At 42.8% G+C, this 21,707-nt stretch overlaps 1 protein-coding gene across 1 annotated transcript in view; it reads left to right on the forward strand.

Moving 5' to 3' along the window:
- Positions 1-21,707, forward strand: part of GRHL2 (grainyhead like transcription factor 2) — a 759,972-nt gene that overhangs the window by 255,048 nt on the left and 483,217 nt on the right. The window contains exon 7 of the mRNA XM_044065661.1: positions 226-337. Coding sequence (XP_043921596.1) covers positions 226-337 — 112 coding nt within the window. The remainder of the gene's footprint in view (positions 1-225; positions 338-21,707) is intronic.

Consider the following 21,707-nt stretch of genomic DNA (forward strand, 5'->3'; position numbering starts at 1 on the left):
CAGCTGAAGTCTTGACTACCTGAACCTGTTCATCTGTTCATCGGTACTGCTGGTAAATGAATCTCAAGTCTGAAAAGCATGGTCATCAATAAAACTTTCAATAGGTAAAATGTTGCAAAGGGCCCTGAAAACAATTAGCTTTTATTTTTCAGAACATATAACATATCAATAACAAAGCAGGCCATACAGTGGAGAATTATAAACTGTATAATTCTTCCTTTACAGAGTGTGATAATGGTGGTGTTTTCTGAAGATAAGAACCGAGACGAACAGTTGAAATACTGGAAGTTCTGGCATTCAAGACAACACACAGCTAAACAGAGGGTTCTTGACATAGGTAAGCAATTGAAATGTCTCAGTTTGTAATATAATATACTCACATTTAAGTTTTAATTTGTAATACAGCTATTAGCTTGTTAACCTTCTCTTGAGAGATGATATTTTCCAGATCATTTCCCTGCTGTGTAAAATGGTTTTACTTGTTCAAAGTATGTAAAGCATTCACTTATGACTCCTAGACAAGAGCTCTGATGAGCAAAGTGAGTTACCAGTAGACTGTGCTCTATAGAACTTCTCAAAGCTTATTTACAGAACTGCATGCTTATAATTTTTGATTCCCATAGAGTCTTCTTAGAATTTCTTAAAATTAGAGAGAGATCTGCATTGTTTGTTTGGCAGTGGTTGCTGATTCCATAGATGCATTGTTTACCTAGATGGCATCTTACAAACTAATCCTTCTCTTCTTTGGTAATATTTAGATGTTCATCGTGTTACACTGCTACAGTCATTACACTAGGGTTATCCTGCCGTCAGGCGGTTCCCTAGTCAGCCTGAGTTCCAAAGTCTTGGCCCGGCATCAGTTGCTGTCACTTCCTCCCTGACGTCAGTGCGACAGGGGTATATAAAATGCAGCCGATGCCATTTTCTTTAGTCTTTCTTGCCGCGCGGTACCCGATGCAAAAGCAGTTCGCAAGTGCCGGTCGGCCGACTCCTGAGATTTTCATTCCGAATCCAGAACCAAAGTCTTCTACAAAGCTAAGTACCCCATTGGGGAAACTTTTTCTTGCCTCAGACTGATGTCAGTAAAAGTTAATAACTGTATTTCTTGTGGGAAGCAAATACCTCATAAGGATTTCCACTCCTATTGTATCCCATGCCTAGGCCCAGACCACAACGTCACTGGTTGTCGGTTTTGTGCTAGGTTTAACAAGCGCACTGTTAAACGTCGGTTTGATTTTGCCCAACATTATTTTGGCAGAAAATTCAATTACACCATGCCGATGGAACTTCCGACGACCGGAATACATAAAAAGCGCAAAGACAAGGACATGCATCCGAGGCCCAAAACTGATGATGAGGCCTCTTCTAGGCCAGTCACTGGTTCTCCGGTTTTCAGCGAGGCACCTACGCAGCCCCTGACGACCGCTTCCACAGAACCACAGACCGCCTCCGACTCCCACGTGGAGCTGGCTGGGCCCTCAGTTGCACAAGGTTTTCAGCCTACCAAAACTAACCCTTCAGAGAGAACTGAAGTAGCTGAGCAAACCACAGCTTCAGAGGGTGTTTTCAGACCTACCCAGTTAACCATTAAACCCTGTGCTAAGTCCAAGCCCCCCTTAAAAACAAAGAAACAGATACAGCATTCTCCAGGACAGGCCTTCATGCCTGAGAAACAAATGCTCAAAATGGCCGAAGACCTTATCATCCTGATCAGGGGGTCCCATCCCCCACCTGATAAAAGGCCCAGACAGGATGCAGACTATGAATCTTCCGACCAGGTGTCCATTTCTTCAGATTCATCCTCTGACCTAGGATACTCTTTACCCCTTTATGAGGATTCTGATGCTGAGGAATCAATTCCATCAGCCTCTCTGCCTGAGGACTACTCCTTTGGGGAGACCTTACATACCATGAGGGAGCATTTCCATTGGGAAGGCCAGGATTACTCAGAATCCAAGAAAAGGCTCAGAGACTTCCTTTTATTACCTCAACACAGACCCCTGGCTACTCCACCAGTGTTAGATATTGTGGATGATGTGTACACTGAATCCAGCTTAAACCCTGACTCCTTACCTCCAGCCCCAGTTAAACCTGATAGATATAACAGAGTCCCTGACTCTCACAAATTTCTGTATAAAAGCCCTGTCGCTGACCCTGAAACTATTTCTCAGGGACCCAAAGGGATGAAGGCCTCATCAGCAAAAAACCCAGTTCCCTCTGACAGAGATTCCAGAGCATTAGACAGATGGGGAAAGAAAGTATATAAGTCTGCAACTTTAGCAATGAGAGCCTTAAATTGCCAGTTTCACATGCTAAAATATCAGCAATTTTTGATGTCTCAGTTGAAACAAAAGATGCTTCTAGATTCAGATCTTCCTAATTTTAAGGAAATGCAGGATTTACTGCATGCAGCTGAACAAGTGGGAAAACATACTTTGCAATGTGGTTTTGATTCCTTAGAGGCCTCCTGTAGAGCAGCAGTTACAGACTCTGTCATTAGAAGACATGCTTGGTTAAAAGAACATACGTTACCAGATCATGTTAAGGCAAAATTATTGGATGCACCTTTGCAGTGGGATGTGTTGTTTGGAGTTAAGGCAGAGGAGGTATTAAAGAAGATGGAGGATAAGGCAAAATCTATGCAAATGGTGAAGGATTTCTTACAGGTTCAGCCTCCTCATTTTAGCAGAAATTGGCCAGCAAAGAATTGGTCCTTTCCAGTCACAGACAGACCTCAAAGGGGCAGATACAGATGTCCAAGAGGTAGAGGTCAAGCACAAGGTCCCTACAGGCCTCGACAATGGGGTACACCAGGCCAAAAAGAAGGGGAAGATAGGCCGCAACCATATAAAAAGCAACCTCAATGACTTCCCACTACAGCTGCCAAAAGCTCTCTCTTGGCAGCCCCCTTAGGAGGAAAACTGGCACTTTTCTATCACAATTGGCATTGCATCACCAAAGACAAATGGGTTCTCAACATTGTATCTCAAGGTTACAGGTTCCACTTTCACACTCTGCCAAGGTTAAAAGGAATGCCAAATCTTCCACCAAATCAATGGGCAGAGGCTCAAAAACAAATTACAGCACTCATGGACATGAGAGCTATTCAAAAGGTACCACCACAGGAGCAAGGACAAGGATTTTACTCAAGACTCTTCTTGGTCCCCAGAAAGGACAAAGCCTGGAGACCCATTCTGGATCTTTCTTCTCTAAACACTTTCCTGGATGTTCCGAAATTCAAAATGTTGACACTACAGCAGCTTCTTCCCATGCTGGGCAAGAAAGCTTGGCTCGTGACTTTGGACCTCAAGGAGGCATACCTGCATGTCCCTATCAAACAAAACTGCAGAAGATACCTCAGATTCATAGCTGATTCAATGCACTATCAATTCTCTGCACTGCCCTTTGGCTTATCTACTGCTCCCATGGTCTTCTCAAAGTGCCTGGCACCAGTAATGGCATTTTGCAGACAAAAAGGAATTCAAATTTATCCATACCTGGATGACTGCCTGATTCAAGCAGAGAGCAAGGACATTCTTCTAAAGCATCTGGCATTCGTAAAAAAGTTATTAAGTTGCCTGGGGTACACAGTAAACGAAAAGAAATCAAAACTAGTGCCCTCACAAGAGATAATATTCCTGGGTGCCAGCTTGAACACAACGGCCCAGATGGCTTATCTCACACCAGTCAAGCAAGGACAACTGACTCAATGCTTTCAATTGATAGCAACAAAGACCCAACTCCCTGCAAGAAAAATTCTGCAGGCCTTGGGCTACATGGCATCTTGCATACTACTAATTCCATATGCCAGACTGCATATGAGGAAACTACAATGGTACCTAAAGAGTGTATGGTCTCAACACTGTCAAAGTTTGGAAACAGTTATACCACTAATTCCTTGCCTTCAACAGGAGTTTCGATGGTGGGCTTAAGCTTGTCACCTCAACAAGGGACAGCCTTTTACTCAACCCACAGCCAGGCAAACACTGACAACAGATGCACTGGATTACTTCTGGCGAGCACACATGGCAGGAAAATGTATTCAGGGCTAGTGGCCCACAGAACAAAGGCATCTTCACATCAATCAAAAAGAGATGCTAGCTGTACAAAATGCACTTATAGCTTTCAAGGACCTGCTGCATCCAGGACAACTACTACTAAAGACAGACAACACCACAGTTATGTGGTACATAAACAAGTAAGGGGGCACACACTCCTACTCCCTCTGCAGACAAGCCATGACCTTGTGGAACACAGCTCTAGACTACCAAGTTCATCTGCAAGCACAATTCCTGCCAGGAGAGAAAAACACACTGGCAGACATCCTAAGCAGAAACATCATGGATCCCCATGAATGGAAATTGAATCCACAAATATTCAGAATAATAACACAAAAATGGTGGAGCCCGGACATAGATCTGTTTGCATCCCCAATGAACTGCCAGCTACAGAAATTCTGCACAAGGAGTTACCATCCACAAGCATGGAAAGTGGATTCCCTCTCATTCAGCTGGAAAAACCTGCAAGTATACGCTTTCCCACCACTACCTCTCCTTCCAGCGGTACTCATAAAAGCCAGGCAAGAAGAGCCAAAGATGATCCTGATTGCACCAGACTGGCCATGCCAGCACTGGTACCCAATCTTAAAGAACTTAGCACAAGAACCACCCTGGATTTTGCCTCAAATCCCACATTTGCTGACACAGCACAACAATCAGATACTTCACAGCCAGCTAAAGACCTTAAACCTAGCTGCATTGAAAATTCCTTAGTCAAACAACAATGCTTCTCTCCAAAGCTGTTATGGATGTCAGTCTGGAGGCCAGAAGGCCTAGCACCAGGAAAGCCTATTCGGATAAATGGAAGAGATTCTGTGCCTGGAACCAGGTGCACAGCCTTGACCCTCTTGTCCCAAACATTCCTCAGATACTTCAATATTTAACTGAGATGCTGGACAAGGGCCTCTCCTTCTCATCCATCAAGATCCACGCCTCTGCCATTTCTGCTCATTACAACACGGATCCACCAATTTTCTCTAATACTTTGCTCAAACAGTACTCCAGAGGGGCTAAAAACATAAGACCGCCCCGTAGAGCACCTACTCCAACCTGGAACCCCAATTTTGTTTAGGAAAAATTAACTCTACCTCTATTTGAGCCAGCTAACACAGCAGAATTAAAATATATCTCTTGGAAAACTGCTCTGCTACTGGCAATAACATCAGCATGAAGAGTTTCAGAATTACAGGCACTAATAGCAGTGGAACCTTTCCTCATTTTCCACCAGGACAGGGTGTCTTTAAGAACTAACCCTACATTTACGCCAAAGGTGGTATCAAGTGTGGCTCTAAACCAAACTATTCACTTGCCAACTTTTTATCCAAAACCACAGAACAAAGGGGAGAGACTACTACATTCTTTGGACATTCACAGACAGTTACGCTTCTACTTGGACAAAACCAAAGCTTTCAGAAAATCTGAGCAATTATTGGTAGTATATGCTGCAGGAGCACAGGGAAAAGCCATTTCAAAACAGACTATTTCAAAATGGATAGGACATTGTATATGTTTCTGCTATACACACCATGGGAAACCTGTACCTAGCAGCATTACATCTCACTCCACCAGGGCAACAGCCACTTCAACTGCCTACCTCAGAGGAGTACCTACCAAGGATATTTTGGAAGCAGCAACATGGAGTTCTGTGCATACCTTCACCAAGCATTACCATTTGCCTTTATACTCCAAATCCAGAGCTGGCTTCACCACTGCTGTGCTGCAGGGCCTTATAGCCACCCCTAATGTCTTATAGAACCAGCCACCCTACCTCAGCTTTGGGATTCCACTCAAGTGTAATGACTGCAGCAGTGTAACACAATGAACATAATACAGTTTTGTACCTACCATAAATGTAGATGTTCGAGTGTAAACACTGCTGCAGTCCAGGTTACCCTCTCTCCTTCCCCTCTTACTTTCTGGTACGTACCTAGGGCTTCTACCCTTTTCTACCTATGGGGAGTATTTGCTGGTAACTAAAAATTGTTGTTTGCTTTTCTTTTGTATACTTTACTAGCAATTTGAATTGCCTACCTATTTGGGGGCACCTGACATCTGGGACAAGAAAAACTGAAGAAAATGGCGTCGGCTGCATCTTATATACCCCTGTCGCACTGACGTCAGGGAGGAGGCGACAGCAACCGATGCCGGACCAAGACTTTGGAACTCAGGCTGACTTGGGAACCACCTGACGGCAGGATAACCCAAGTGTAATGACTGCAGCAGTGTTTACACTCGAGCATCTACATTTATGGTAGGTACAAAACTGTACTTTATTTCAGCATTACCCAAAACTGTGTTATCACCATCGAATATGTGCTGGTGATACAGATTTTCACAAAAATGTTATGACATTTCCCTGAAGACCAGACAAAGATCATCCCAAAAGAAAGCATACAACACTGACAATAGTGGGTGCTCCCTTACTCTCTATGCAGTCTAAATTTTGTATCTCTTCTGTTTTATTGTGACGAACCTTTAAATCATCTGTGGGTACGAGAGATATTTAAAAGGGGATGTACAAAAAGCTACACCATACTTTATAACTGGCCAAATCAGTGTTGCATACAGTGACCCATTCTTCATGAAAATAATCCTCATATCTATTTCATGATTACATGAGCTGTCTTAAATGCTTTCAGAAAAGTGTGTAACACTCCCCATCGCCAACATCACAAGCCAAGTGCATCTGCAGTGGAAGTAATAATTCTGTCACTTTGCAGTCATTTGTTAATCATGGCATCAAGATGCCTAATATTAAAGGGCCAATCAGAGATCCCTGTGGTACTCTACTAGGCATGAGCACAGTAGACAGTAATCCTCTCATTTGGTTTGCATTCTATTAAGCAATCAGTTTGATCCATTTAATTAACTGTAGAGCAGTACAATTTAACATGTGGGTTTGTACCAAATGCATTGGCTAGGTCCAGATAAACTAAGTCCTTTCATTGCTAGTCTGGCTGTTAGCACAGAGGATTAAGGCTCCACACTGTTAACAAGATGCTTTCTGTACCCAGTTATGATTCCTTCCACTTCCATTTGTCTATTGTCTGACTCTGAGCAAGTCCCTTACCCAGACAGCCCTCCCAGGTCAGCCAAGAAAAGAAGAACTTATATCCAGTGAGCTTACACAGTTAACAAATAAAAATACAAAATTAAATAGTATAGTTACATTATGTATTGTAGTGGAGTTGGGGATCAGAATAATAAATTGACTGCCAACAAAAAAAGATCATGTATAATTGTAGATTGATCTCTTGTATTAATGGATTGGAGACATTTTGACTTGAATGCAAAAATGACATAATTATGCACCTTAGTGAGGGGAATGTAGAGAATTTACATGCTGGGGTACTGTGACCTTAGGAAGGACAGGAGACAAAAAAGAAGCGGCTGCAGAGAAAGCAGACTATGTGCATAAACTGGATATAAATCTGAAAGATGTTTTAGTACAAGACAAGGAACTCCAGTACTTGATAATTTAAACACAAAGTACTGCCACTGTGTTTCCTGATAAATGTACAAGTAGGGATAATATTCTCAGTCAAAAACTACTTTCAATGAATGCTTTGCCAGTGAAAAAAAGCAATTAAAATAATGTTTAATGGATTGTTTCTATACCAAAGCACAGAGGTGTTTGTTATATTAAACTATATTGTGCTATTAGCAAATAGTACAGTTCAGGGTTCATAGGTTCATAGGTAGGTACTAGGCTAGCGTCCCTACTGCCTGTACAAGCCTAGCCATAAAGATTCCCTGTCTTTCGCCACCCAAAGGTTATTTTCATGTGCCCCTTTCAAGCAGAGCCACAGAAGTGATCCCCAGGGTGAATTTCCTATCTCCCATCCAATTGTCAAGATTTTTCTTAAAGAGGGCTAATGAGGTGCTCTGCTTGACATAAATGGGCAATCTATTCCAAAATATTGGGAGTCTCAGGGACAGGACCCTATCCCTCTAGCGTGTTTTGTTTATTGTGGTGATGAGGTTTAGGTCCCCTGGAGCATGTGGCTCAGAGACATTGGGATTTCTGTAAGTGTAGCATGTCCAGCAGCTCTGCGTTTGACATGGCTTTTATGTTAGGCAGAGATCGCCTCTGAGTAGGCGATATGTGACAGAGTAGAGCTGGAGTTTTTTGAGACGGTCTGCGTAGGACATCTGTTTGAGGCCAGTGATCCTCTTTGTGAGGTTTTTCTGTGGCCTTTCCAGTTGTTGTAAATATCTTGTGAGGTACATACTAAATGGTGCATTGTACGCTATAAAAGATCTAATGAGAGATGAGAAGAGAGGAACAATGACTTCCTTTTTTCTGGATGAGAAACCTTTTGTGTGATGAGGTGTGCCACTTAAAAGGATTTCCTGACTACTGTGGCAATGTGGTTATCACTGTCCACCTGTGTCCCTAGGTCTCATATCACACTTTTGGTGTTAAGTGGACTACCGCCTATGTGGTAGTTCATGGGCACAGGGTTTTTCCCAAAGGAGATGACTATGCATTTTTTGGCATTGAGCTTGAGGCCATGGCTGTGACACAAGGCATCTTTTTGTAGACACCATTTGGGAATTCAATAATGGCTCCCAGTTTGCAGTCATCTGTGAACTTTGTTAGCCACAGACCCTTTGTGTTGGCCTGAACTTCAGAGAAGTAGATGCCGGACAGGAGTGGACCCAGGACTGAACCCTGTGGTACTCCACTTGTAACTGGTCTGGTGTCAGATTTGGAGTCGGCTACTTTCACGGTATGGGTCCTGTTACTGAGCCACTTGGCAACCCATCATGTGACATAGGGATTTATGCCCACTTTAGTGAGTTTATCTATGATACCAGAGTGGGGGATGGTGTAGGCTTTGGCAAGATCTAGATAGGCTGTGTGAACCACTTTACCCTCATCCACGGCTCTGGTGACTGCTTCAAAGAAGTCAATTAGGTTTAGGAGACATGATCTGCCTTTCACAAACTCAAACTGGGTAGGATCCAAAGTCTGAAGGTTACTTATGTCTTTGTTTATAATTTCCATGATATGTTCCATGGCTTTGCAGATCAGGCTCATCAGGCTAATGGGGCAGTAGTTCCCGGGGTCCAAGGTGGATCCCCCCTTGTGGAGTGGGATAACCGTAGCTGTGTGCCATTCAGCAGGCACAAAGCCTGAAGTGAGGCTATGACTGAACATGGTACTTAGGTGGGGGTGCCAGTTCATTTTGTAGTTTATGCAGAACACAGCCCGGGATGTTGTCTAGTCCCATGGATGCTGTATTCTTGGCTTTGAAGAGTGCAGTTTTTACCAGTGCGGCCGTGATTACTGGGACTTGGTATTCTTCCAGTATTGAGATGGGCCCTTTAGGGATTCAGAAGGGGTGAGATTTGCACTGAACCTATCTTCCAGGATGTTGATAATATCAGTTGGTTCTGTATATTTAGAGCTATTGTGCTGTAACTCAGAGCAGATCTGAGTGTTGCCATTGAGATTCTTGACATAACTATAGAATGCTTTCTGACTGTCTTTAGAATTTGTGGCGATTTTGTTTTTGTAACTAGTTTTGGATGATTTTATGAGGGATCTCAGCTTCTTATTGAGGCTGACAAGGGGGGTTTTCCAGTCTTGGGATTTTACTCTTTTTTGCAACAGTTTCTTCCTTTTGTTGTAGAGTTTGTTTATGGTAGGGGACCATCAGATTGGCTTCCATTTTTTGGAGGAAAGCGTCTTGGTTTTATTTGGAATGGCATGGTCCATGCACTCATGTATGTGTTCATACAGTGCACTGGTGTAAGATTCAGCAGTCATACTTCTACTTTCCATCTGCTTGGGTGTCGTGAAGTTTGCCACTTCTGTCTTGAGAAGCATGAAGTTGGCTTTGGAGAAGTTTTTACAGTGGTTACCTTAATGGGGGTGGGGGCGGGATGGAGACATCTAGGGTGATTAGCTTATGGTCCGATCTGACCAATGATGAGCTGACCTCTGGTGTGGAGCATCAGTCACCCATGTTGGTAATGACCAGGTCCAGGATATTGGTGACCCTGGTGGGGTATGGATAAGTTGATCTAAGGCGTCGGAATTTATGAATTCAAAAAATCATTGTGCAAATGTGTTGGGTGTCACTGATTTTTCTGCTATTGTGCAAGTGTACAGTGTGTGTGTGTGTGTGTGTGTGTGTGTGTGTGTGTGTGTGTGTGTGTGTGTGTGTGTGTGTGTGTGTGTGTGTGTGTGTATATGTTTAGGGCACCATTGGTCTACTCAAACAGACAGCTGTGCAAGATTGATAATCCCTGGGTAGGAAAATATTCCTTTTCCCCAGAGGCTGTGTGATCTTGGAGTTACTAACAGGGTGTGTGAGGACACAGCCTCCAACATGGGGGTGCAGGGGAGATTGAACCCTGGAAAACACTTGTCTTTGTTTACTCTGCTCTGTGATAATCTCTGCACATGATACTTTTATGTAGTGGCTTTTGGTTCTTTTTCTTCAATGTGAGTATTTTTTTTTTTTTTTTGGTAAGTGGCACAAGTTTCATTATATGAATTCAAGCAATTAAACTAAGAATACCAATGATTTTGCTAAGTTAAGTTCAACTTCCTGTACAAGTAGGATGTAATAGGCTGCATTTAGTCATTGCATTGTTTGTTTTTTTATTTATAGGTTCATAGGTTCATAGGTTCATACTAGGCTATCTGCCCTGGGGCAATTATAAGCCTAGCCTGATTTTGTTTGGCTTACGCCACCCCTTGATTTGAGTATACTGTGCCCTTTTTAAGGTTTAGTTTGCTGTGCCACTGTCTAATAGTGACACGGAAGTAATCCCCGGGACAAACCTACGATCCCCCATCCACTCATCAAGATTCTTCTTGAAGAGATTCAGTGAGGTGCTCTGCCTAACATGAATTGGAATTCTATTCCAGAGCAAAGGGAGCTTCTGGGTTATGAATCTGTCCCTCCAGCAAGTTCTATTTATTTCAGTGCTGAGGTTCAAGTCCCTCGAGCTTGTGGCTCTAAGGGATTTAGATTTACTGAGGTGGAGCATGTCCATTAATTCTGGATTGGACATAGCTTTATATGTCAGGCATAGATCGCCTCGAAATAGGTGGTATGCAACTGAGTAGAGCTGGAGTTTTTTTAACCGAGAAGCATATGGCATCTGTTTGAGTCCCTTGATCCTCTTGGTGAGGTACTTTTGGGGTCTTTCTAATTGCTGCAGGTGTCGGGTAAGGTACATCCCAAAAGGGGCACTGTACTCCATGATGGGCCTGATGAGGGATGAATAAAGGGGCACGATTACCTCTCTTGATCTAGATGTGAATCCTTTCATGATGAGGTGGGCTATGTAAAAGGTCTTTCTAACCACTTTGGCAATGTGGTTGTCAAAGGAGAGATTGCTATCAACTTGGGTCCCCAGATCCCCAATTACTTTCTCTGTGGTTAATGGGTTACCGCCTATGTGGTAATTTGTGGGCACATACACTTTTTGGCATTTAGCTTTAGACCATGGCTCTAGCACCAGTTATCCGTCTCTGTGAGACCTTTTTGAAGGTTGTTTGTGTCAGCTGGAGAGTTGATTATGGCGCCTAGTTTGCAGTCATCTGCGAACCTGGTGAGCCATAGTCCTCCCACGTTGGCCTGTACCTCGGAAAAGTATATACCGAACAAGAGCGGTCCCAGGACAGAACCTTGTGGGACGCCACTTGTGACCGGTTTCGAGTCTGACATGGCTCCAGCAACTCTCACTCTGTGGGTTCTGTCTTTGAGCCAGTTTGCGACCCATCTTGTGACATAGGGGTTTATATTTAAGCTGGATAGCTTATCTATGATGCCCAAGTGGGGTATTGTATCAAATGCCTTTGCTAGGTCCAGATAGGCTGTGTGGACTACCTTCCCTTCATCTATGGCTTTGGTGACTGTTTTGAAGAAGTCAACCAGGTTCAAAAGGCAGGATCTGCCCTTGATGAAGCCAAACTGGGTAGGATCTAGTGCCTTTAGGTCCCCAATGTCTTTGTTTATGAGCTCCATGATGATCCTCTCCATAGCCTTGCAGACTAAGCTAGTCAGGCTTATGGGGCGATAGTTTCCAGGGTCCATAGAGGCTCCACCTTTGTGGAGTGGGACCACTGTTGCTGTACACCATTCTGTGGGCACATATCCTGTAGTGAGGCTGAGATTGTACAGCTGTTTTATTTGAGGGATTAGTTCTTCTTGGAGTTCATGTAGGACGCAACCTGGGATGCCATCTGGTCCTATGGAAGCATTGTTTTTTGCTTTGGAGAGGGCAGCCTTCACCTGAGCATCAGAGATGTTTGGGAGGCAGCCCTCTGCTGGGATAGATACTTGCTCTTTTTGGGGGGGGGTGGAGAAGTTTGCACTGAACCTGTCTGCCAGGATATTGGCGATGTCTGTGGGTTCAGTGTATTTTTTGTCGTTTAGAATCAACTCAGAACAAGTCTGGGAGTTGCATCCCAGGTTCCTAACATAACTGAAAAAAGCCTTATGATTGTCTTTAGTGTCCTGAGCAATTTTTCTCTTGAAGCTGGCCTTGGAGGATTTTATGAGGGATCGTAATTTTTTGCTAGTACTGATCAGAGATGCCTTCCCTATTAGGGATTTTGCTCTATCATGTAGTAGCTTCCTCCTTCTGTTGTACAGTTTATTTATGCCTGGGTTCCACCAGACTGGATGCCTGTCTTTGGATGTTTGGGTTTTGGTTTTGTTTGGGATAGCATGATCCATGCATTCCTGGAGATGTCCGTAGAATGCGTTTATATAGGATTCTGCAGTTTGGGCCGTGAGCTCACATTAATGGATTGCCAATTCTCTGAAACCATTGATTACAAACTGGAAATACAAAGGATGTAAATCCATAATCTGCATTACATAATTGCATAACAAAGTCCCAGCTTTGTGTCGAAAAGAGATTAAATTCTGACTGCAAGCCACTCAACCTGTATTCGATTACCAGCTCAAGTGCTAAAAGAGCTGAGAGCTAGATGGGAAATGAGCAACTATGGCCTATCTATCCTGTGGGAGGGTTTGATTTTTTTTACACCAGCTCTTCCGCCACTCCACTGTTAAAGCCAAACTCTGGAAAGTAGTATAGAATGGTATCTCTTCTCTGTATATATGAAGGACTGTCCATGTGCAGAAGTTGGATACTGGTAGTGTATGTGGTGATGCAGGTGTTCACATCATTACTATGGGTGGGGCTAGGATTTACATAGAAATGTCCCCATTGCTCATATCCTACCAGATTTGCATGGGGGGCACAAACAACTCTCATGGCTGCCTATACAATGTGGTCCTCTGGGCAGCTCACCCTTTAGTCTAGTAGGCTTGTCCCTAGTATGAGGACTATTGGGCTGAATTTTATGGAGGGAGGGTTGTTGGCCGGCTGCACAGATACAGGCATAAAACATAGAACGCTTACTATTTTGGAGGCTGTATGACTGGAAGTAAAATAACTAAACCCAGAGGTTTGGAGAATATTGGGACCTTGCCCCACCTACAGCAAAAACATTGAGTTAGTTACTAGCGTTGTTTCTGTTTGAAAGTGTACACTGAATACTTTTCGTTTTCACAGCTTCACTAACTCTGTCAACTATGTTTGTTTCAAGCACTTTCTTTTCCCTAATAAAATAAAAATGATCCTGAGATGCCAGTTATGCAGATTTAATTTTTATTGGTTAAAATTAATAAGCTGTTTTGTCTTCAAAAACAATTCTGATGGACTTCAACAGACTAATTACACGCATAAAGCACAATTCTTCAGTCGATAAAAAAGGACTCACTGGCTTAGACATAAGAATACATTTACGATTAATTGCATTTTTCGTTCCCAGCGACACATATAAAAGAATTGATCACAGATTTTCACCATTGTACTGCAAAATGCATAGCACCTAATACAAAGAACAAAAAAAAAAAAAACTTTTATCATCATAGTCATCATAAACCCCCATTTTTGCCATTTTGTTATGTGGAACTGAGGTGTCATGTCAAATGTTGCCATCTCTCTCTCTATGCAATGCCACTTTTCCACCTTCTTCGACACTCATGCTTGACTGACAAAGGTCTTTTCTCACACAATTCATGCACCGCTTTGCTGGATGTCCTCCTTTCCACTTGCCTTCTTCGTGTATGTCTCAAATCTTCTTCACTAGATTGTCTTCTACTTTTCTGCATGTGTCCCAAACACCGTAATCTGTTCTCTTTGACCTTTTCTTCAACTGGAGCTACTTTGACTTCTACTCTTATGTCCTCATTTCTTCATCTGTCTCACAGTGTGCATCCTACCACTCATCTCAGGCACTTCATTTCTATCACCTCTGGCCTTCTCATCTGCTCTGCCTTTACTGCCCCAAATTTCTGTATCATATAGTAGTACATGTTGCAGCACTGTTTCATACATCTTGCTTTTCAGCTTCTTTAGTGTTCTTCTGTCATATACTATCCCTGACACTCTGTGCCAGTCGGCTGCATCCCCACCGATTCTAGCTCTCGCCTCATCATTCTAACTTTCCTGCTCCTCAACCACCTCACCCAGATACTTGAAGCTGTTAACCTGTTCCATTATTTTGCTTTCTATCTCAATTCTTAGCTTCTTCTGATTTCCCCAGTTTGCTGCCATTACCACTGTCTTATCTGTGCATAGTTTCATCCCATGTGCCTTCAGTTTTGTATTCCATTCCCCTATCCTTTGCTGAAGTTCTTGTTAAAGTCTGCCTGCAGTGCCATATCATCTGCATACAGCAACTTTGTTGTTCTTCCCATCCAACTTGTTTGCTGATGTAGTCCATCACCAGTATAAACAGCAGTGGGTTCAGAGCTGAACCCTGATGCATACCCACTCTACCTGGGAACTACTGTGTGAGACCAAACACTATTCATATGTCATTGGGTCCTTTTGCTCTGTAATATTGTTAATTTGTCTCTATTCGTATGTATTTGTATGTCTGTTTGGGGCTTTTCCCCTCGGGTCTCCACTGAAAAAGGGTAAATTCTTACCCAGCTGGACCAACCCGGTTAACAAATGTGAAATAAATAAATAAATAAATTGTACATAGTTTGCACTAGTTTTTTCAGTGTTTCTGGTACTTCAAATCACAGCAGAACTGCCCAAATCAGATTTCTTGGGACCTTGTCATATGCTTTCTCCAAGACTTGGAATGCCCATTTGGACTCTTTCCTTATCTCTAACTTCCTCTAAACTGTTTGTCTCACTGCAAACATCAGATCCAATGTACTACATGCTGGTCTGAATTTGAACTGCTCACTTTCTACTACTCTGCATAGTCATTTGTCAATCACTCACTCCAGTACTTCCATGTAGTGTGACAGGTGTTTGATACCTCTATTCTGCCCACTATTGTGAATGTCCTCTTTGTTCTTGAACACTGGCACTGGCATGCTTATTCTCCAGTCATCTGGGATGCACCGTTCTCTCTCCTATTGCTATGAATACCTTCGGGAGCCATTTCTCTCCAGTTTCACTCATCATCTTGGTCATATCTTCCGTGACCTCATCCGAGCCTGCTGCTTTCCTCGACTTCATTTGTCTTAGTGCTGTTCCTACTTCTCCTGTGACAGGCTCCTCCTCTTCTTTCATAGTAGGCTGTGTCTTGGGTAGCACAGCTTTTGTATTTTTTGTTTTCAGAAGCTACTGGGAATACTCCTTCCATCTGCTTTTGATGTCCTGTGGATTGCTGATCAGGTTGTTGCTGGCATGCCTTATGAAGGATGTCTGACTATTTTGTTTATCTTTCTGTCTTTGCCTTGCAACCTGATATAGTTTCTTTGTGCCATTTACTGAGTCACTTTCCAGAAGCTGGTAGAGCACCTCTGATGCCTTGTTCTTTGCTATTGCAACTAACTTCTGATGCCTTGTTCTTTGCTGTTGCAACTACTGTCTTGGTCTCTTTGTTAGCCAACCAGTATTCCTTTCTAGTTTGGTCCGTATTTTTTATCTACCACATTTTTCTGCACTCCATCTTTCTTTTGATGGCTTCCTGGACTTCTGAGTTCCACAGCCAGTTCTCCTTATGTACCTTATTTCCATACCTGGATCGGCCAAATATCTGTTCTGTAGTCCTCACACATGCTGTTTTGAGGCTGCCATTCTTCTTCAGCTCCACTGAGGAGCTAGAGCCCTGAGTAATTCCTTGAACTGTTGTGCTTTCTTTCAAGTCAACTTCAGGTCTTCAGCCTGGTCTCTGTTGAGCATAGAGACTTCTCTGGTCACTGCTTGCAGCTAATTGTGGCAACCAGTGGATGCCTCAGCCAATGTCAGAAAAAGTCAATAACTGTTTAACTTGTGGGAAACAACTGCTCTTAAAAAGATAATAGAAATAGGCTGTGGGAAGAAGGAAAATACTCTTCCAGGGTACCAGAAAAAGTAAAAGTTGGAGACCTATTCTAACAGAAAACCCAAAAGTTTCTATTATATTCTTGTCCCAAAATTAAAAAACACATATATCATTGTCCTTCTTCTCAAAATGCTGACCCTAATTGGTTGGTAACCCCATGCTGGGCAAGAGGCATGTTCGCATCTCTATCTCAAGGAGAGTTGCAGAAGATACCCCCTATTCAGGATAATTGCAGAAGATACCATTCATTTCCCAGCATTGCCATTTGGTATCTCTCCTCAGCATGATCCTTTGGCTTTATCTACTGCTTGCCAGTTGCACAAATGCTGCACTGCAGTGTGGAACCCAATTTGACTGGCATCTGGATTTACCCCTGCCTGGATCGGACAACAAAGTTAAAAGGGACAACAAAAGCAAGCTGGACAACAGATGGACAAGGTCATTTTACTGCCACAACAGCTGGGATACACAGTCTCATTACAAAAGTCAAGGCTGATACCATCCCAGACAAACACATTCTCTTGAAGTAAACACAATGTAAAACAAAACACAAATAACGAAAAAGAAAACAAAAGAAAAACACTTACTTCTTCAGCATTAACAAGACAAAACAACTAACAGTTCAGCAAGCCTTGCCCTGCAGGCCTTGGGCCTTGGGGCATCATGCATAATGCATGCCCCACATGCCAGACTGTATAGCAGATATGAACACTGGTATGGTCTCAAATTTATGGTTAACACACAGGCACAGGCTAGAGAATCCCATACCAAAAATCCCATGCAGGCACAAAACAGGAATCTGGTGGGCCCAAGCCCTTCAACCAGTTTCAGGCCTACCCTCCCACAACACTCACAAAGCCAAACCATCACAACAGACATGCTGGACAAATGGGGGCGCACATGCCACAAAATGCTACAAGGATCTGCACCTCAGGACCAGCCAAAAGCTGCATAAAACCAAAAAACAAAAAATGGCAGTAAAACTGGCAAACCAAAAAAGAAGGCCATGTTCCAAAGCGCCAAGACACAGATAAGGACAGACAACAACAACAAGTCATGTGGTACATACACAAACAGACAAATACCCCATGACTTTGACCATGCAGAATGACTCTTGGACCTTTGGAATCTGGCCTCAGCTACAACATCCAGTTACAGGCAGAATAGCCTAGCAGAAAAGAGAACACCACCCACCGGATGTTAAGAGATCGGACAGAACACCTCAATGGATGTTCCAGACATCACAAAGACCATCACAATGAAACAGGAGATCAGAAAATAGATCTATATCCCAGCTTCCACAAAATCACTGCAGCTCAAACATTCCACCCAGCTTCTGCACACCCAGTTTCTTCCTTTTTGAAGTTCTGCTGACTTCTTTTCTTCAGCTGACACTTCCCTTGATACACAATATATTCTTCCACCTCTTCAGAGGACACACAGGTATTACTGAAAATCAAGTCTGGAAACCAAGGAACAACCTGATAGTTCATTGCTGAGGAGCATGTCACTGGTTCACGTTGAGGAGCATGTCTCGAGAAATGTGGTCAATACCCCCTGATGCCTTTGATGTTAACTCTCAGAACAACTACAGCATCATGCATCCAAACTCTAGAACATTTGCAGCTGACTGCCTGGAAACCATAAAAGCAGCAAAGACAGATCTTTCCCAAAGGGTCCCAAGACATTCAACTTGAAGTCCGCAGACCTTCAACAAGAAGGAACTATGCAGAAAAATGAAAGAAATTTTTGGGGTTAACAATGTGGAGTAAAAAGATGTGTAAACAATCTGAGTACTGCAAAGAGCTCTGATACACTTGGTGAGCTTTTACACAGGCCTGTCCAGCCCTCCTCATATTCACATGCATCATAGATACATGCAGAATACAGCTCAGCTCCACCTGTCTTTCATCAGTTCTACTCAGGACAAGAATCAGAAGGATCAGGAGAATGTGTTCACCAGCAAAACCACCATTACCAGCATGGGACTTGAACTTTGTGCTAGAAAGTTGACACTCCCTCCTCAGCAACCAGCAGTAACAGCAGATCTACAAACTATATCATGGAACTGCTTACTCCCAGCAAGGATTACTCAGAACTGAGGGTTTCGAACTGGGGGCCTTAATGCCAGTAGGCCCTTCCCTGCAGGGTCCATAAAGATAGGGTGTCCAAGAGAACTACATGTCCATGGTATCCAGAGTGTCTATCCAGAGTGTCTTTAACCCAGGCAATTCTCCTACCTACCTAAAACAGAGCAATCCACCACAAGGGGACCTTGGACGTCCACAAGACAGCGACATATACTGCTAGACTTACTACCTGGAATAACAGAAAGAAACAGAAAACTGGAGAAGCTTTTTGGTAGCCTATGGGAGGTGGAGGGAAGGGAAAAGTAAAACCCAAACAGACATAAACAAAATGAAATTGGAAATAAATTTCATGGAAACCCCTTCCATGGAAAACCAAGACCCTCAAACCCAAAGGGCCACAGAACAAGGGCTTACTTTCTTACGAGCTGTGCCCACAACCCAGGAGCAACCAAGGGAGACATTATTGAGGTTACTGACCCCTCGTGCATATATTTCCTTGCTTCATTTCTTATATTTTACCTCTATATTCTAGATCCCGAGCAGGTTTGCTGCTGCCGTTGTTGCAGGGATCCTAACCACCAATAATTCTTTTATCTTCCTCTCCTCTTTGCTAAGTGGTATTCTATTCTAGTTGTTGACTATGCATGCATCCATGAAGGACATAGAGCACAGTTGTACCCTTACCTAAATGTAGATGTCCGAACTGGATAGATAGCACCTGTAGTCAGGATTATCCCTCCCTCCTCCTCTGTCTCTCCCTGTGGGTATCCCTCCCTATAGCCTAGAGGGGAGGGGGAGTCTGTGTGGTTTCTTGTATTTATGTATATGTACATACATTTTTATTTTTTGTTTTCTATCTATCTTTTGGAAACATTGGCATTTATCCAAAAATTTCCTCCAAGGGCAGGGGGCAACTGGCTGGGGGTAAGAAAAGAACTGATGGCGCGGCTGATGCCCTTTATACCAAGACCAGCAGCAATGATGACGGGGAAAGAGTGCGATCATCAGTCAGCCCGCCGGTAATTTGATCTCCGCCCCGCCGTACTGCCTGACGACAAGGACAACCCAACCTATATGACAGACTGCAGATATCCAGTCGGGACATACATTATGGTAGGTACAAAACTGTACTTTTATGCTGTTGGACGACTATTTCACTGGGGATGACTTTGTAATCACTGATTCTACCCCAGTGCCCTTTCCTTACTGGGATGAAGTCTATCTGATTTGCATGTTGTCTACTCTTGTATGTGATCTTGAGACTGTATCTTTTGATGAACCATGTGCTGACCATCATCAAGCCATTTGCCAGACAGAAGTCTAGAATGGCTTCTCCTTCTTTATTCATGTTGCTACACCTATGTGAACCAAGGCAGTCCTTATATCCTGTTCTGTCTGTCCCAGTATGTGCATTCAGGTCACCCATTATCAACACCAATTCATGTTGCTCTGCTTTATCTAGTAGGTCCTGCAACTGCTGTCTTAAAGCATTATTTTCCTCACCATCACAACCCTGCTGTGGGGCATAGGCTGAAATCATGAATACTGCCCTATCATTACACTGGAGTCTGATTGCCATGAGTCTGTCACTAATTCTGATGACATCTCTCCCTGTCTTCTGAAGTCTGTCACTCACCACAATTTCCACACCATTTCTAGTTTGTCCTCCCCCTGTGCACTAGACTCTGGATCCCAAGCCAAGTGCCTTTGCTTCACTACTTATCTCTGGGATACGTGTGTTGTCCAGCCTCCTCCTTACCATCATGTCATCCATTTCCAAGTTGGGTCTTGTCAGTGAGTGTACATTTATTGTAGAAATTCGTAGTTCATGTTTGGCAGGTTGATTTGTTTTATGTCCAGCTTTCACTCAATACAGCTATCCCAGGTAATACAAGTTGGGCAACTGGAGATTGACCAGCCAGTAGCTTATTGACCCAGGGCTGCTGGTCTTTGTGGCAGGCACACAGTGGCCAATAGGGGCACATACACCCCTCCCATGATCCCAGGTGTTGGTCAGAGTAGCCTAGGTCCTCAACCCACGTATTACCAGTAAACACCCATATCCATTTTGGCAACATTAGCCAATATGACCATATCACCCAGAGCCATATTTTACAGCATTTAGTGGCTAGCCCTGCCAATGCATGCAGTATGTGATCTGAGTTCTCCTATCTTGAGGATACCAAGCACCACAGTAGATGCCCACAGCAGTTGATCTATACAACTCTTCCCCTATGGGGCATCATCTAGAATCTGTGCTGCTGCCCACAACTCCATTATTGGGTGAGTTTGAGATGAAAACACTCGGCTTGTTTTTGGAAGGTGGGAGAAACCCCACAGAGATACAAGGAGAATATGCAGGCATTGGCTAGAGGTCAGGATCAAAACATGTACCTTGTACATGGGTGGTGAAGACCTTAACTGTTATTCCAACTTGTCAAAAAACTTTTAAATTAATCATATTTTTTATCCCAATACAAGATGTTTGATCAATTCTTTGTTTTTGTAGCATATAAATAATCACAAGTTCAGTTCTTCAACATTATAGAATGATGCACATTCTAAACAATATGACTCCAATACTGCCAATTCTGATATTTTTTTTTAATTATTTTTTATGGATTTAATACTGTTTAGTCCTCACTGGGCTTTCAAATCCTTTTCCTATAACAATTCCAATAACACGTGCTAAAATTAACAGACATGTTTATTTAGCTAGAAATCCAAAAATAGATAGGTTGTAACAGACGAGTAATGACACTTACTTCTATGTCATTAAAAACTATGAACAGTGTTATGCCAAATTATTGTCTGAATTCAGGAAATGTAAATCTGGTTTAGCTGTATGAATGTTATATGTAAATCTATAAGGGGCAGAACTAAGCAGTATTGACTTTTAATAAAAGTCTACTTTAGCAATGTCTGCTGTCAGCAAATGTGGGAGCTATTAAATAAAATCAAGATTCAAAGCAAATGCACAGATGAGTTATAAAATGGCTTTTATGTTAATGTGTTATGCAGTTTATTAGGTAACTGGTTAATAATTATACATGGATGTTTTGTTTAGAGTTTTAATTTGATAAAGCTCTAAGTAAAGACCAGGTAGTATAGTGCTGAATGTTTCTTTTTATAGTAAGGTACATAATTCATTTTCAGATTCAGAATAAGAGCACAGTATGATGTTCTGTGTGGGAGAACATGATTTGCAGTGTAACATACCTATAC

The sequence above is a fragment of the Protopterus annectens genome, chromosome 3.part0 (genome assembly GCF_019279795.1).
Source record: "Protopterus annectens isolate FY-2018-M chromosome 3.part0, PAN1.0, whole genome shotgun sequence".
In the NCBI taxonomy this organism is placed as follows: domain Eukaryota; kingdom Metazoa; phylum Chordata; order Ceratodontiformes; family Protopteridae; genus Protopterus; species Protopterus annectens.